The following is an 18,717-nucleotide window of genomic DNA, read 5'->3' as shown; positions in this document are numbered from 1 at the left end:
TTGTAGTAAACAGTTCGTTGTTTGATGTTTGTTTTTGGACGTGTTCAAACAGCGTGAAACAATTCGGATCTGTGAATAATGGAGAATATTACTGTGAAAATTTGACATAACAATTCTATAATGATAAGTGGGAAAGAAGCATTAACGCAACTATTGTGTACATTTTGTTTACTTTCCCGGAGAAGCATTTTATCAGTGATATTGTAGAGAGAGAAAAACTCTATGAACGATGTTTCATGAAATTTTTCTGCGTAAAACTATTGTTTATTATAAAGATGTTGGTAAATTTATCCTGACGGGATTTTTAACTTTGAATAATTTTTTTTTTTTTTTTTTTTCACGTGACGCAAACAATTTCTTCAAGAAGCGCTATTTTTTCAAAAAACTCTTATCCAGGTTCAGCTCTTCGCGTTCGCTATTCATACATATTACAATATTACATATATATACTCGTATGTATAATACATATCGTTAAATTGTTTCGCATGACTTGACGCTGCGCATTTATTTATGTACGTAAATATACCCAGTTAACGGTGCGGTCTTATCGGTATAATAAGCAACTTGAAACGGAGTTTTTCTCGGGCGAACATAAAGTGCGTAATGTAAAAAGCAGAGAGAAAGATTTCATATATGCCTATATAATTTTATATCCGTGATATAGGAGCGTATATCAAATCTGGAGATGTAATATTTACGACAATTCTCATATATTTTCCACACAAATAATTAATTGCTCAATTTTGGGATCGTGTTCAATCCAGGTCATCCATGTGCCTGGTCATTGTCGAGGGGATCAGCGGATGAAATTAATTTGACGTATGAAAATTTAATCAAACGTCGGTCGTGAAAAAAGAGGAAAGAAATCGGATGTAGCTACGTACGTGAAAAAAAGCCGTATATCGATAATTTCTTTCAACAATAAGGAGTATTAATTGTTTCCTGAGTGAACTTTCTCAAAATCGATGAAATGAATGAAATTTTTGAAAATTACTGCAGAATTAAGGTTATAATCTAGGAACGAAGTCGAGAAATTTTTATGGCATCGATCGAGAGAAAATATTAATTAATTAACCCGTTCGTTTTAAAATGAAAATATTCACTCAAAATGCGTTTATCTGATCAAAGAAACACTTTTTAGACGAATTTGAGATGTTTTGAACATGACATTTCAGAAATTGAGTTTTTTCTTTCAAAATTAGTGACTCTCCTCGCAATGTGAGAATAATTCTACATAACAAATAGCGGCAATTGAATTGTCCATTCGCTTTAACCCTCTACTTTTATATTTTAACCCCTCTATATTTTTATCCGAAACGGCCAGGGTTGGAGATCGAGACGAGTTGGCGCAGAATGCTCCATATACGTGATACGCCGAGGAGACTGGCGTAAAGGCTAAAGATTAAAGATCGAAAGGAGTGTTGCGTAACGCATTCTAGTTCTCCAGTGACGGTGAGAAACATGACCCTCTTCTCACCCCGTGCCTCTCGGCCACCTAGAAGCATTTCGAATCGAATTTTTCATCGCAACGCAACGCGACCGATTCTTTCCGGCGGATACTTAAAAAAGGTACACATACGTACGTAGTTTGTACTCGCAGAGGAAGTGTAAAATCCACTTTTTTCTTAACAAAAAAACTGGTTCGATAAATTTCGTAAGATTATTTTACGTCAGGTGGCAAAATAGAGTGCTAAACAGGCGGTTAAATTTTGTTTCCAGTGCCTTAACCTACGAGAAAATTTCCTTTTTTTTATACTCGCGAATTTGTATTAGGTTAAAAAAATTCAAAGAAATATCGCCATGTTTATTTAAATTTAATGAAATTTATTTGCCAACTTTTTAACAGGTTCATTGTATACCGATGATAAGATTTAGTTGCTTTTGGCACTCCGTTTTTCTCACAGGTGCAACAATAAGCCTCTCGTCCTGAGAATAATTAACATTCAACATTTTCACATTCGGTTGTAACGATTATTATTAAACACTACGAATAAGGCTATCAAGATTGTATTTTTAGAACCAAACCGCGCGTCTCGTCGAAACGGTGGGCGTCATCGCTTATAATTCCAACGACATGGGCGTCGGTCAATAATTATTGTCATTCTTGAACGGCGCATGCCGCGTATCGTCCAATTATATCAATAAAGCCAATGTTCCATAACTAATTAACGCAATTCTGCAATATCCACCTGCAGTCGGTTACTTTCCGCGTAATTGCATGTGTGAAAAATATGCATAGAATCACTGAAACTGTGAACAATATCTCTAGACGTGTGAATAACAACATTTGACGTATCTCCCGTTTCGATTTCATATTTTTCACTCTTTCGCAAAAATCCTGCAGCTGTTCATTCCAAAGACTTTGTTTTGCTGAATTTCAAGAATTTTTCTCCGCACAATGGTGACTGACATTTTTTAGCTTTTCAACAAATTATTATCCACTTATTGTGATTGGGTTGAAGTTGCAGTTGAAAACTTTTCTTAGACTTTTTATTTGCAAAAAATTTTCGTGCGACACGAGTGAATGGTGTATTTTTCTCAAGAACTTGGTTATGCAACAAAACAATTTTAACGTCACAAAGTTATCAATTTCACATGAATTAAATGTAATCACTGAGTTTTCTTTAGGAGAAAACAAAATTTCGTTTACATGTTAATGTATTGTTCAGACTACATGAATAATCGGGGATCAAAAATTTCCAACCGTCATTTTCGAACTGTTGTTTTCTAATTTTCCAAAGAGTGAAAAACACGTTCGTCACTCGACGTCTACCGTATTTTGTACACTTGAGATTTGGTAGATTTTGTTTTCAAATTTTCACATATTTATATTTAATACGATGTTACTTTTGTAGTATCATTATTATAACGAATATGTTTTACGTAATAATATTCATGCAATAGAAAGTGATGTAAATTGGTTTTTTGCTATATTTCCTGTTTAAATCGTCTATACATCTAAAAATAATCCATTCGACAAAAAATGTTGCATCAATTTTTCGATTCGAACGCAATTGATTAAAAGAAAAAGAACAAGTACTGCAGCGAGTAGTTTTTTCACTCGATTTAAATTATTGCCTCGAAAGGTATTCCGTATTTTGCATTGAAAAATACGTGTCAAGAAACATTGTGCCTGCACTGTCATCTCATCTTTTTCTCATCTGTTTTTATTGTTTTAATCATGGATTGCAGTTGAATTCAAGAAAATTCATGCATCTCCGCAGGCATTTATATATTGCTACGACCCAATGAGTAAAATATTTCAAATGTATTTTTGTCATTAGAGTGACGACATCAAAATTTTATATATTTATATATATGGGATGCGATATCGAAGACGGGAATCGGTCAGTGAATATGTACAGTGTAAACGGCAATCAATATTAATGAAAGAACAGGATGAGCTTGGCACACCTTCGTAACGTCATCGTGCTGCCTTGAATGGCTTACATAATCGTCACCATGTAGTCAGGTATACCCATACAGCTACTTGATACTCGTGACATACCTATCGACGAATAAAACTGATAGAACAAGGTCTAGCCGTCGCCGAAGGAATGAGAAGCTGTAATCACCGCAAAAATGCGAGCGCACGAGTTCCCTTCGACAAATTCGAGGAATAAATGACAGATTACTTTCCAAAAAATTCCGATTTTCTACACTAACCGTAAAAATCAAAGTTACTCGTTTATGGAGAACTTAAATTTATTCCTGTGGTCTCCAACTTTGGAGAAAAGTATATTATGTTTTATGGAGAGAGAATATATTTCTGAATAATTTTGAACGAAAATTTAGTTGAAGAAATTGTGAAATTGTGGCGGGGTTGAAGTTCCGAATTTGAAAAGTTCTCAAAGCATCTGATTCCGAATTGTTTGGTGGCGATACTTGAAGTAAAGAAATCAAACTTTTATGAAACAACAAAGTTTCGAATGGTCGAAAAGCCGACGGCTCAAAGTTCCGAGAGCAAGTTTCCGAAAATTCAAGTGACGATAAAGCAAAGTTTCGATAGAGCTGAATTCTGAAAAATAAAGTTTCGACAGAGCAAGATTCCAAAAATTAAAATATACTCACGCAGTGTGGCTTACTCAACGAGTTCCAGATTTTTTCATGCTTTAATTTTCGCACTTTCGAAACTTTCATCGTCGGGTTTCGGACCATTCGAAACATTGAAGTTTCACAAGAATTTGATTTCTCTACTCAAATTTCACGATCAAAAACATCGGAATTTGTCGCTTTCGGAACTTTTCAAATTCGGAATTTCGACCCCACACCATTGTGGTTTATAATTTGTGAAAAACGTGGAGAGAAACTCGGTGTTTAAAGCTTCTCGCAAATGGAGATACAAGACTCACCCATTTCTTGATAAACGTTATCTGCGTCCTCATCCCCGTTCACTCGCATTGTAGGGCCTCAAAGTTTTTTCTCGCGTATCATTGCGCTCTCGTTCCTAAACGTGCGGACGCGAGATGAGAAGGTAAGAAGCACGCAGCACCTGCAGCCTGAAATGCGAAAAATACAGGGGTTACGGAATTGCGCTTCTCGTAAGACGCGCAACGCGAAATGCGCTTATCTTTGTAATCCCATCGGTTCTGCGTGCAATCTTGCAGCAAAGCAACGTGAGATTGCTCAACGTTCGTCACCGCTTAAATTCGCACGTCTCGCTTGAACTGCAATAATTTTCACTGTTAATTTATGCCACGTTCCTGTGATCCAAATTGTGCGAAAGTCCTTATTGACTATTTGTAACTTATGAATAGCGCTCTTTTTGAAAAACTTGTGACGTATATAAATAAAATAAACGGTGTGATCAGTAAATGAGAATGGAGACTCTTTCTTTTCTAACATGTAGGTTCGACGTTTCTGTGGAGAGTAATAAAAGGGTTGATATAATAGTGCAAGATTTCGCTTGCCTTTGGCTCCGGAATTCATTCGTTCGATCAAAACTTAAGTATAACTGACAACGATCTATTCACTTTTCCATTAAAACATCTAGGCGAGAAGAAATGAAAACAGAGAAAAAGAACCTCTGATAGTAACGGGCAGAAGAAAGTTTGAAAAAGTTTCATCGAGTAACTGTATTCGTTCACCGCTCAAGAATTGGACGCATCGATAATTTCGGATATCTTTTTCTTACAGTTTTGTGTTAAACTTTGCGAAAGTGTAATTAAAACCATCAGGAAAAGTCAACGGGATAAGAAAATGGATTTTGCACAAAGAGAAGTTTAAATAGCATTCATATGTAAAATAACTTTGAAATAAATCAGTTTATTTTATCGCGTAAAACCTGATCGTAAAATAACACTATCGAGGTATTTCGTAAATCGAACTATACATTCCAAGTTTGGTACTCTATTACGGAAACTTGAGCGTCCAATAGTTGTAAAATCGAACAGGCAACGCAGAATCATCCGTAAGCCAGAATGTGTGCGAGGCATGCGTGTAATAAGATTTAAAAAAGGCGCGGGGATTGACTCTCGCGGAATGAATCAGAAAGTAAGTCAACCGGTTGAAATATAAAAGTGGTACGCATTGACCTGGTCAGAATGTTACCATATTCGTTCCGAAGCGTAGATACGGGGCTGCTCATTTCACCTACCGCACAACGTGAGCCAAGTTGAGACGTTCGCAAATTATCATGGAAACAAACGGCGAAAAGAAAAAAATTTACAAAGCGAAAAATAATGAAAAGAATAGACTATAGTGGATGATATTTCGTATATTTTTAAGTGTATATTCTAGCTCACGTGTTTGATACCATTTTTATACTATTATTATTATTATTGTTATTATTATTTTTTTTTCTTTTCTAAATTTTTTCCCCAACAGCTTCGACCTTCCATTAATTGCCCTCCGGGTACGAGAAGCGATCTCCCCATTCTGCAGCTTTCATTTCACAGCTCATCACAGATTACAGCATTGCTGTAACGCAATCTAAACTTTCTTCTTTAACACTCGTCGATCCTCTTGCAGGTAGAATAATGTTTAAAGTAAACAAAATTAAGAACAAACTATTGCGCGTTCGGATGTAGATACACAATTATGCGAGAGTATGGAGAGACGATTTATATCTTCAGGATTTCTACTGCAATCAAGAATTTAGACTTCAACATTTATTCCAGGAGTTTCCGGAATAATTCGTTGAAAAACTTTCGGGCTTTAATTTCGTTTTCTTATGAATTTTTAAGGATAGCTCAAGCTGGTTAGGCGTTGTATCAAAAAATTTATATTCGAGACTGCTAAACCTTGAGCAGTTTTCAATCAAAAATATATTATGTCAACTTTTCCAAGATAAATCAAAATACTCCAGGACTCAAAGTGCAATCTTTCGTTTTCCAGGATAATAGCAGGGTTTAAGGATACTTAAGAAGCGGCAGAGATTCTGTGTCTTAAAATGAGAGAAGAAAATGTAAATGATCATTTTTGAGGGAGTTATTTTGAATCAAAGTCACATCGGTGTGGATTACGTGAACTACGCTTTGCCATTTTCTTTTACCCACACAGTATGAAAGTAAAAGTATACCGGCATAAAATTCTACTCGTGCAACGTCGCGTCTCATAGCCAGGAGCTGTCAAAGCAAAAGCGATTTTTTAAGGCAATGCAAAACGAATCGTTCGTTCGAATGTATGCTCGGAATTCGTTTGAAAGAGTATTCTCGTTTTTTTAACAACGCAATATCGTTATCGGGTTAAAACAACAGTGAGTACCGAAATAAGGTCTTTCTTGCGGCACATAGACCGCAGATAGTGTGGCTCCGTTTTGAAAAATTATTTTTGTCACATATTTCACTCTGTGCTGAATTGATGTGAAAAAATTAAACTCTGCTAATTCGAATATTCTTCCTGATGTACGAGTTTCGATAATTAAATTACCGCCTTGCAACAGACTTCTTTACAATTCGAAACGGTTGATTCTCTTCTTTTCATCGTGCAAATAAAAGATATTGAATAAAACTTGTAACATTGACCAAGAGAATCAAAAAAGAATCGGAATAAATTTGTCGGTATAGTCCATTCGTTCAATCGTGCATAAAACAAGATCACAAATTTTTAAAATAAAGGTAGCGTGCAGAAATCGAATTATATGCATTTTTTTTTTTTTTTTTTTGTGTTTCATTTTATTTGTGTTTGATCAGACGCACCCAAATCATCGCTCACAATCAATTTCAACGATCTTTTTTTGCGATATAATCTCTCAGCTACTTATCCTCGTCTGCAAATGGTAATGTTATATTTACTTTACACCCGTATTCCATAAAATAACGCCAACTATAATTGATAAGTAAATAATATCGCCGAGTTGCGCAACGTTGATAAACGCTGTTGTAAAAGTGTCATTAAATTTCGCCATTTACGTTTAAAAAAAAAAAAAAAAAACACCCACCGCATGTTTAATCATCATCCACATGCGGTACGACTTGGACACGACCCACGCTCCAAAAATTAATTTTCATACGCCATGTTATATCGTATACTTAATTATCTTACATATTTAGGTGACTTTTTTTTCTACTCATTTTTAAATTCTGTGCAGTCAAAACCAAAGTACAAGATATGACTATCCTTTTTACGTTTCTTAGCGTTACGATTCGCATTGCTCTCCGTGATTGGATCTGTCGATCGGAATTGCTGCGTTTAAAAAATGTTGACGTCCGATTTGACTCCAAAATAAATTTTGACGAGGAAATATATAGCTATATACGTTATGCCAGGAAAGCCCCTCACAGCGCGGCGTAAATTCCTCTCGGTTCGTTCTACAGCCTCCTCTTGTACTACAGTGTACTTATAATACGACTTGTTTTCAAGGTCGGTAGATTGTGTCTGCTGGCGATGCTATGCTGGTGCAATGTCTGCCAAGCACGTGGTCCCAATTGTGTGTTAGATAGAAATTTCGTATCACATGCAAAGCGTCCCGCCTACGCATAAAAGGTTATAATCTCGATCGAATTTTCATGTAAATAACGACTGTTTTAACGGTGACAAGTGTATCCCGAACTTTTCTCTTTCTTCTTATTTCCTCCTCTCTCTATTCTTCTCCTCCTCTTTTCATGTGTAAATTTTTTTCATCTTTTCTACAGCTTATTACCGCTTTTTTACACGAGAAACTTTTATACTCCGACATTTCGCGGTAGAAATTAACCGCGGAAAAAAGTCTCTTGGCATGAATATGTTTTTTAACATTTTTTTTTTGCCGAGATACTTCATTTCTGTGACCACTTTTGCGCGAAAGAATTAATTCCACTAAACACGTCACGTAATATATAATTTTCATGATTGTTCTTCGAATTTATTTTGTCTTTATGCATTTTTTGCTGCCTCACGCCATTACTAGCAAAAAAAAATGTTGAAAAAAAATAAAATAAAATAAAAAATGATCGTCGCAGGTTAATAAATTATTTATTGACCGAAGCTATAACGAGGCGAAAAAAACCACACGTTGTACTCTTTAAAAATATATCAGGTAGTATATTCAAAAAAAATTTTAGGTCAATTTTGGTATAGTAAATCTTGTTTTTTGTTTTCGCATTAACGTATAATACGCACGATATTCTAATTACATTTTTTTATTTCCAACATCGATCTTATCGTAAATCCGTACGCCTTCGGGGTATTTTCCACAGTCTGTTGCGTTAATTTTTAACTGCGTAAAGTCAAACATTTCAAAAGATGCATCATTAGACCGCAGTGGACGGAATTATATTCTTTATCTAGCCGTGCGACGTTTGCCAATGTTCCCCAATCTAGGCCGTCGATTGCAAAATCTTGTACAACCCGACCGCGGTATAACGATTATACCTATCCGTTCTTCTAAAGCCTTGTATAGTAAACTTCGGACTTACAACAGGTTATAACATACGTAAACTCTACGCAATATTGTCTCGTCGTCGCGAGGCTAGCTTTGTCGGATTTAATCTCCATCCTGCATGTTTATGCGCGTATAATAAGTTCTTGAAAAAAGAAAAAGAATATGAAGAAGACCTCGCGAGTTCAGTTCTTTTCTCGCCTTTTCTCTCTTACATTTTCTTGTTATTAATTATTCCGTATTCCGTCGGCATTACCGTATATATAAAAAAAAAAAAAAAAAACGACTAAACGAAAGAAAAAGGCACTCGTTCAATTGCAATCATAAAATATATGTATATGTCATATATAGTATCCTCTGCACAGTTATAATGGCCAACTTTTATTCCAAGGCCAGTTTAATTGCAAAAGTTGACACATTACTTATAATTAAACCGCTGATCTGGCACGTACATATGTTAGGCACCTGTTTTGTATACATATATGTACATATAATAGTCGCAATCAAATCACGAGTCGTTTGAACTGAACGCGGGCTAACCCGAAATTTCTGGCAAAGTTTGAAAGTTGAATGGTTTTTTCTAGATAATTCTCTTCCTGGTGGAGAGTTAATCAGTTTTTGGATCGAACATTTATTTAGGATAAAAAGAGGATATTTTTCTTAATTTTCTACCGATCTATGGCAGGTTTTCTGATGTTTTTCACTGCCATGGATTAATTTTCCATGCAAAAACTTATTAACTCTCCGCCAGGAAGAGAAATTTCTTCGAAAGACCATTTACTTTTTGGAAATTTTGCACGTAAATTGGAATAGCTCGTTATCGGATTTGTTGAAAAAAAATTTTCAACATTTAGACTTTAGGGAAGGCTTTTGCACAAAAAAACCAGGAGTGCCAGAAACGACCCGTGTAACACTTAGCCAATTTAAGTCTGCATATAACTGATACTTATACAATAAGCCCAATTTTAATAAACCAAGCGAATAGAGTATTCGCTGACGACATTTTGCGAATTATAATTGAGAATAAAATACGATGGCAAATAATTTATGCAGAGATGATTAGTAATTAATATAATCGTTATTGTAGAGATATTTTATTTCGCATAAAATTCTGCAGAGGTGTGATATGGTCTAGTGGTGAATTTAGATACGCTACTGAACCGGCATTCCTTCCTCATTGACGTACAGGTGAAGAGGAAACGCACGATTAGGAATCACGATTAGCCGTGCGTCTAAATTAAAAAATTATAATTCAAAACGCGTGTGATTATACCGGCTCGGTGAATCGCGCCTGGTAAACTAATTATAAACGGGACATTCTAGGATATGAATATACGTCGTCATATGCCGATAGATACAACAATATGCGACGTATAACGATATCTAATCTATCCTAGGGAAAAAGATAGCCTTGCTTGATTATCAGCTTTAGAGATTACTCAACCCTATGCAATATTATCTCTTTAAATACCTAGCAGCATGCTTCTGCTTCTCTTTGATAAAACTTGTTCGTTTCACACAATGTTGGGTATTAATTTGCAGGTAGACCGAGAGGTGACTTGAATATTCGTCTTTACAAATTTATTCTGAATTCCAGACACAGCTGGTTAATATAATCCAGCTGAACGTGAATTCCGTTATACACATTTGGTAGCTGAATATACATGCGTGTGTAATACCCAGTTTGACCAGTTTACTCACAAATATTTATCCCCCAAATGTACTCAAAGAGTGATTACTTCACGCGAGATTCGAATTTCTTGCGTATTCAAATTCTTTATTATTATTATTTTCCGAAGCTGAAGCTCTGTAATGAAAAGCAAAACACGTGCAAATGAGCAATGGTTGTACTTGACTCGATCGTTTCTTATCTCTGAAGATGAATTGCGGAGAACAAAACCGTGTTTCTTGCCATTTAATTATAAATCAAAATCACCGATACTTTCGGTGGAATATCTTTATTTCCAAACATTATTGATGAAAGTTTTCGCACGTTTCGCGCCATCGCGTCTTTTCAAAGTGACAAGCGCGACAGCGTTCTATAATTTTCAATGAAAATATTGACTTCCTACTCAGCTGTATATCTAATCTATCTGATAGTGCAGATCTTTTTTTTTTATGTTTGCCAAAGCAAGCGTCAGTGATTTCCTGAATTTTATAAACGGTTCGTTATATACGTAATAATTAATTTAAAAACTCGTTTCACGAAATTTAGCAACACATCTCTAATTCCAGGTTCGACACGTATTATTTTTTTATAATAGCCTTAAGAATTTATCACAGCAATAAAATCTATGAGATTCTTGTCCCGATTCCTGAATACTTTTGTTTCTAAAACGAATATTCATTGAGAAAAATATCAGCTACGATCGATATCCAAGATAATCGCCAAGTTTTTCAAAATCGAATTTCTTCTTCTTCTTCCTTTGATTGCAATGTATTTTTTACAAGCCTCGAACAAATTTCACCGCTTATTCGACACATTGTACAAAACCTGCGACACGCCGTATTTTCCCCCACCATATTGAATCGCATAACGCACAAGGAAGTGGAAATTGAATGCATCGGTGCAACTGACCGATTCCACATTAGCAACGCCACCTACGCTACTGCGGTTCGAAACCGTGGGAGTCGCTACTTTATAAATACCTCTTGTATCCAACGTCCTTTTTCAATCTCTCCCGTGTCTTTCTCCAATATGATATCGGATCGAAAATCGTGCTAGGCCTAAAGCGTGCCCACCTATTTTGCGAGGTCGATTATTTTTTATACAATGAAACAACGACGCGTTTCCGGCACGTCTCTTATCCTCTAAATTGCGTACGCTCGTGTATGCATGCAAGAATCAAGAATCCGTTACCGTGGCTCAGGCTACAGGGGGAAAAGAAATATTCGCACGCCCTGTAACGACGCCGCAGGCTCCGATCCTCGTCGTTGTTTCGCTGCTCGAAACGAAGCCGAAGTTTCAGGATCTCCTCCTTTTCGCACACACTCAACGAAGGATAAGGGAGCACCGTAGGACGCGGTAACGAAGTTAAAAAAACCAAAAAAAAAAAAACGAAAAATTAACTTAAATAAAAAAAAAAAATAAATAAAGAAGCCTCCAAAATCAGAAACGGTTCCCTCGGTTGCACTGCTGGAAAACTCTGGAACTCAAAAACCGTCGCCAAAAATAACGGATCCTGCGTCGCGGGACTGCGCGGATCGGGAAGTGGTAAAAAAAATTGCGAGTTTTTTTTTTTTTTTTTTTTTAACGGGTAACGAGTTATATTATGCGGACGCACACCTGGCCGGAACTTGAACGCGACCCGCACCAACGAGATTCTAACTAAAGACTGGCCGACAGATCCCAAGCGCCGAGGCAACAGGTGAGCTGTGACACCTACCTCTCTGCTATACCCCGAGTACAACATACCTGAAACACTCTGGCGAGCCAAGGCATGGCTGCGGGCCTCTTTAACGACCGGCGATATTTTTTACACAAGCATTGTCGCCCATCAGTAATCGGTTCCATTTTCTTGGTTCTTCGTAGCCTTGTTTATTTAATTTTTTGTCGAATCCAAACGAATCGATTTTCTTTCCATTTTCTTTTTTAATTTTTTCTTTTGTTGCGTGTGTTCTCCAAGCGGAGGAGTCACAAGAAAATTCGTGTAACGCGCGGGCAGTGTTTGTAAAAGGATAATTTTCCAGGCCAGTATGCGTTGTACTTTTCTTTTTTTTTTTTGCTATCGTTGAATTGCGGGTGCATTTGTTATTTCTGTGGGTTTAATGCAGGGCGAAGCTTCGTCAGTGATGAGGAAAACGGTTTTTGGTACCGTTGACGCGGTGCATGCTCAGAATCGTTTAGGTTAGGAGTCGATTCGTTGCTCGGTCGGTAATTGTGCTGCCTGGGAGATTGCGGTGTGGGTTGCATACTATAGGAACGCGTGTAGTCTGTGACTGTACGCAACAACGTGTAATACCGTCACGTGATCGTCGTGGGAGGTAGAGACTGTCCTTTGTCCGTTAATATGCGCGGGCGTTTACCTTCCATTGATGTAAAATGGAAAAACCGCGTGATGCAAAAAAATTAGGATATCGAAAATGGGATGTTTTTAACATTGAACAGAGCGTATCTCGTTTTCCGATCGAAAATGCACTTCGTTCGTTTTAACCTTTTCGAATAATGTACGCTTGAATCATACGTAATACAAACCATGCAATAAATTATTTGCCATGAATTTACAAAACTACAATTGGACTGATAACTTTCACTTTGTTTGTTAAGCGTTTTTTTTTTCGTAACCTTATATTATCCCTCGCTTTCGGTTTTGACACGTGTTCGAACTTGCAATCGTAATTTATTCTAAAAACAGTTTACAAAACCGTTTTACATTTACGACGATAATTGATTTCACCGCGTGGTATTAAGAGTCGATTATCATCGCGCCCTTGTCGCGAATAAATTGTTTCGGTAGATTTTTGTCGATTATAAAGTCGTTTCATTATATCCGTATGATTTCACAACAGATACTATCGTTGTTTATTTTTTAAACAAGTATCGACAGAAAATTAGCAATGAGAAGTCATTTTACGTGTATTTATTTATATTGTTATATTGGTATAATATTAATTAGGGATGTACCTGCCGCTTAAAAAACAATAGAAAAGATATGAAGGGGAAATAAATGGAGCGAAAATGAATAAAATTAATGAAAGAAATGGAGAAACGTTGTAGCCGTAAGGAAATAATCGTGAGATGCTTCTGTTTTTCGAACGGAAGCCTTTGATACACGTTAATTGGTAATTTTTGGAACCGGATTTATCAGTCAAAGGTACGGTAATGATTAAAATTTTATCACCTATTTACGGCTCATTGTCGTAAAACGATTTTTCATCCGCTATCTTTACAAAGCCTCTTAGTTTAATCTTTACAATACGCGACAGTATCAAATTCCAATTACCTGCGGCTTACCTTGCATCTATATATAAGCATGTAGTCGTGTCACATCGCAGGAGTCCGAAAAATTGACAAATAGTATATAATATAATAGCTGAATGTTTGGATGTGCTTATTTTCATTTTACATTACTAATTATCAACTAACTAGACTAATTAATTTTAGCGTAACTTACAATGATCGAAAGAGTTGCGAAACTAGATTAAATTTAACAAAAAAGTTTTTTGGATCTGATCCATAATAAGTAATTACAAACATACTTGCCAAAAATATTTTTACTCTACTCATTTCTATAACCCTGTGCATGATTTGCGTAAACAGAGTCTTTTGCTGTTGCGAAATATATTTTGATAGCTAAATTGATGCAGATGAATAAATCGTCGCGAGAAAGATAGATTTTTAATGAAATGACGCTGACAATGAATGATCGGCACGGAGAGTGGCGGTAAATTAATTTTTTTATTCCGCAATCCTCTTTGTTGAGAATACGAGTTACTTTCGAGTGCGATTGTACCGCATATGGATAGAGAAGTTGCGGAATTTAAACTCTCATCACGCTTCCTTTTCGGCGAGCTGTATAACTTTCTTTCTATAGGTGAAGTAAAAGTTTCTTACATGAACCTGAACGCGAGTGGAATTACTCACGGCTTTTGTACACCGAATGAACGCCTCAGGATCTGATTAGTTAGGCATTAACCCATTATAATTGATTAGTCTTGTTGCAATCTGAAATTCAGCACAAAGCTACATCAGATAAACCGAGTATAAACTTCTATAATTGTAAGTATTTTAAACTCAAATAGATTATTTTTGTTTTCGTTATTCTTATCATTATTAATTTTCAACAAAGAGGGAAGACTATTGTTGTTGTCACTTCTGTTTCAAATTACTTCATATTTATGGCTGCATTTTTCTTTTTTTTTCCGTACTTATATAAACGATCGCTCTTAAAATTACGTAAGAAAAAAAATGCCACCTAAATGAAAATTTGAGCATTCCATATTGAATAAGAAATGTACAATTTAAAGTATACATCTGGAGTCATAAAATATCAGATGGTTGGATTACTTTTTGCTGTCACGTCGTTGACAAGTAGAATCAGATCAAGTTAGTTACGTTTTTAAATTATTAAGCTTTACCCCCCCCCCAAAATCGTTATCCGCCATCGTACACAGTCTTTGGTAAATGAAAAATGACAAAGCTAATACAGAATAATAGAAAAAAAGACTCAAAATCTGTTACATCTTACGATTGTTTATCGTATTTGACGAAAAAGTCATCATTTTGCATGAATAAATGATGTCCTGTAATATTAACAAAACTCTTGTCGTTCATTCGATTATATTATTTGTTATTATCGGTATAATAATGCTGTTATTGGCAGAAATAATAATATATATGCATGTATATACACTGCTGGCCAAAAGTTTGGGTATACCAGTCGAAATTTCTCGTCACACTAAAAGTTAGATAGCGAACTCAAAAATAAAGATAATCAAACGTTTCAAACGGCCATTAAAAGAAGACAAATTCACCTTTATTTTTCTTTTTTTGAAAATATAATACAATTTTTTTTTGCGATGGTACATATTTTTGAACATGACCGTTTTTCGGTTACTTTTTAGCCGCCGGATATTAACTCGGAATCTTAGGGATGAAATTTCACCCCGTTTTTTCTGTGGTAAACTTGAAAAGGATATCCAAACCTACATATTGGTTTTTTTTTAAAAGTTTCATACAATTTTGATTCGTCTCGGTATTTCATTTTCAGCTAAAAAAGAAATGTTTTAGAAATATTACCGTAATTCACCAACTATGGGTTTTCAGAGAAAACGTCAAGAGGGTAAAAAGTTGCGTGGTTTTATACGGGAGTAGCTTGAATTTTTTCAGAATTTAAGTAACAGTTTTTTTGTACAACTTTAGGTCAGGACTCTGCTGAGTGGAGGGGAAATTTTTTCGCTTGGAATTCGAAGAATCATCGACGATTGAGTTGTTACGCCTCGAAAACTATCAGACTTTAGACAAAATATTAAAAAAAAAAACAAAACTTTAAGCTTTAAAAAAAAGAAATTAGTCAATCACGTCTCTCACCTCATCTATACGAGTTTTTCGCTGACCAGCCCATATTTACGGATATACTAATTTTTTCGCGATAATCGGATACGGCATGCCTTGATTACGTAAAGTAATAATCATGCCTCGTTTTTCAATACAAAGTTCTTTATGTTCAGTCATATTTTACACGTTAAAACTTTTCGGAACAGGAAAAATATAAAAAAAGAAATGTATAAATTCATTATTCCGTGAGAAAATGGGGTGAAATTAACCAACATTTTGGTAAAATCTCATTGCAAAATGGTTGAACGTGCTTTACGCAATCGAAAGCACAGCTGCGGTGTCCGAGTGGTTAAGGAGTTGGACTCGAAATCCAATGGGCATTGCCCGCACAGGTTCGAATCCTGTCCGCAGCGATTAATTTTTTTATGCCACCTGTCAGCAATTCGAGTCTCTAAAAAAAAAAAAAAAAACGAAAAAAAATGAAACCATCGATCGCGATGTTTGCTTTTCACAATTTCAGGGGGATGGAAGTGTGAAAAGAGAGCTTTTATCCGGCGAGCTTAATGTCGAATCTGATGCAGCATCCTTGAGCTTGTTCGTTCAACGTCGGTCTACGCTTGGCAGTGACAACCGTCTAAAACATGCGCGGCGCCGAATCAGCACGGGACGAATAAATCGTATCACGTCTGATCTCATTGTCATATTTTCATTTGATGAAAATCTGAGGAAATAATATTACGAAACAATCCCACAACCTCCATTATATTCAAGTGCCTTACGATTGGTTGAGTGAATTGGAAATGACTGATAAACCGAACACTTGCGTATCACCTGAACAAACAGGTCGGAGCATATTACCTTGTGTTAATAAATATATTTATCCAACTGCAGTAGTTTACACGAAGCGTATCAAGCTTGTACAAATTTTCTCTACATTCTTGAATATTTATCATAACGTTCACCTCGATCCATATTCGCCGTACCGACTTGTTTATTGCAAGGGTGAGAAAATAATTCAGGGCTTTGTGCCAAACTTTATTACACGAACAATGGTTCTGATATAAATTATGCCATTGCACGTTATTACTCGCCACGAGAGGTGATCTTTCAATTATTCTTTCTTGAATCTGTTTCGTTAACGAAGTTTTTGGACACGTTGTGTCATTGCAAGCGCCAAACAAGGCTGATTCTCCGAGATTTTTAGCCCGCGCGTTTTCTAAGGGTCACGAATCGTGTCGACGGAACGCGAGAATAAGATAACTATCAAAATTGGCAATCGGTAAAATTGGCAAAAGAATATAATAGAATAAAATATGTTATAACCTTATCTTCGATACAAATTTCGCGCGACGGCTTTCCACGTGACCGCTGTCTTGTAGACAAGGATTGCAAGCTTCGTACCCCGTGTCGATAAAGTGAAGACACTACACTTGCTCCGGGGCTCACTTCCGACCGGAGAAAAATTCTTGCAAATTCGTTTTGTTTGGTAGTAGTAGAAAATATTGGTTTTAACTACACTCGACGGGAAATTTCTTTTCGTTGCATTACGTATTTTCCATCTGCACAGATACAATCGTATGTAAATTTTTCCTACTAAAAACAGCGGAAATGAATCAATTTCGGTCTTTTAAAAATTCACATTGCTGAATTACCATCATGATTGAAAAGAGAATTGATTACTTTGATTTTTCGTCAAAGTGTTGATGGAAGAAAAAAAAAAACATTGACAAAGCAAAACGCGGAGGGCTTCGTTTTATTTACCAAACAGCATCTGTTCCGGAAATTTCCTCGTACATTTAGGCCTCTATGATTCACACACGTGTGGTTAATTAATTTAATTCAGAAGTGAATGGAAAGAAAGAAATTATTGTATCAACTGACAGCGTCCCACTGATAAGTGATCAGAAACCTCTAACATTTATTCTCGAAATCATAACGCTCGCTAACAGATTGCACAGGTAAGCATACTTTTTATGCCCTTTGGTTTTTCATGACGATATGAAATGCGTGAAATCCGAGAGAAACGTTAATCGTGATGCGTTATCACGTTCACACCTAGATATCGATACCTCGTAAGTTTTTATCGTCGAAATGTATCTCGTTTAGTCACTACCATGGTGAAAATAATTTTGTAGGATATCATACGCATTTTTAGAGAAATTCGATCATTTCGTATAATTTTGTACAAAAAAATTGTTTTCGCACAAAATTTATAAACATGCATAGTTTCTCATAAAAACTAGTGGATTTCTTTGAAAATGTTGTTATTTTCAATAAGAAATCTCAAAGACGCCACAAATTTTAATAAAAACTTTAAACTTTTTCAATACGGAATTTTCCGATTTTTGTATAAAGTTATAGTAGTAGAAATTTTCAGGTAAGCTTACCTAATGTCTAAACCCGAAGTGCGAAAACGTCTGAAAATCAGGAGGAGGAAATAGTTGTGCAAATAGAAAAATTACACGTTTCATGATACGAACGGGGAGACGTTGTCATAGTTGACGATTACCGTGATAAAAAACAAACGCGAATCAAGGCAATAATTAAGCGTAGGTTATCACAAGTAGGTACCTAACCTACTTATCGTTGGTAAAAATCGAGCCTGAGTTGAAATAGAAGTGTCACCTCAGCCAAATAATCTTCCACGATAAACGTGATGTAAGACGTTCCGTGCGAATGGAAAACAAGATAAGCGTGTAAACTAACACGTACCCTTTGATTTGTAACAAGAAGAAACGTGATGCACGTTATAAATAATTCCGAGTCTTGACTCACCGATATATCTGACAAAGATAGATTAAGAAACCCATATTTGTATCTTACACTATGACATTTTTAAAACCATGGGGTGGTAATCCTTCCAAATATATGAAAATCATACGGATGCAGAAACCAAATTTTTTCATAGTCTCTGGTTTCC

The 18,717-nt window shown here is 35.9% G+C and overlaps 1 protein-coding gene, 1 long non-coding RNA gene and 1 other non-coding gene across 5 annotated transcripts in view; 2 read left to right on the top strand and 1 right to left on the bottom strand.

Moving 5' to 3' along the window:
• The window catches only part of LOC124185691 (echinoderm microtubule-associated protein-like 2), a 25,139-nt gene extending 13,345 nt beyond the window's left edge, over positions 1–11,794 (bottom strand). Inside the window, exons 1-2 of one of the 2 annotated variants that reach the window (XM_046576699.1) lie at positions 11,661–11,794; positions 4,353–4,499 (exon numbers count right to left, since the gene is read on the bottom strand). In XM_046576699.1, coding sequence (XP_046432655.1) covers positions 4,353–4,401 — 49 coding nt within the window. In that variant the 5' untranslated portion in view covers positions 4,402–4,499; positions 11,661–11,794. Of the gene's footprint in view, positions 1–4,352; positions 4,500–11,660 lie in introns of those variants that run through there. The other variant, XM_046576698.1, reaches the window with a different exon arrangement.
• Positions 1–18,717, top strand: part of LOC124185697 — a 25,872-nt gene extending 7,155 nt beyond the window's left edge. Inside the window, exons 1-2 of one of the 2 annotated variants that reach the window (XR_006871442.1) lie at positions 11,702–11,825; positions 16,318–18,717. This is a non-coding gene — a long non-coding RNA (uncharacterized LOC124185697). Of the gene's footprint in view, positions 1–11,701; positions 11,826–16,317 lie in introns of those variants that run through there. The other variant, XR_006871441.1, reaches the window with a different exon arrangement.
• Trnas-cga lies at positions 16,129–16,210 on the top strand. Its single transcript has one exon. It is a non-coding gene; the product is annotated as a tRNA-Ser (tRNA).

Source organism: Neodiprion fabricii, chromosome 6 (genome assembly GCF_021155785.1).
Source record: "Neodiprion fabricii isolate iyNeoFabr1 chromosome 6, iyNeoFabr1.1, whole genome shotgun sequence".
NCBI classification, from domain to species: Eukaryota; Metazoa; Arthropoda; class Insecta; order Hymenoptera; family Diprionidae; genus Neodiprion; species Neodiprion fabricii.
The sequence above is the reverse complement of the archived record's forward strand: the minus strand, read 5'-3'. Positions and strand labels throughout refer to the sequence as shown.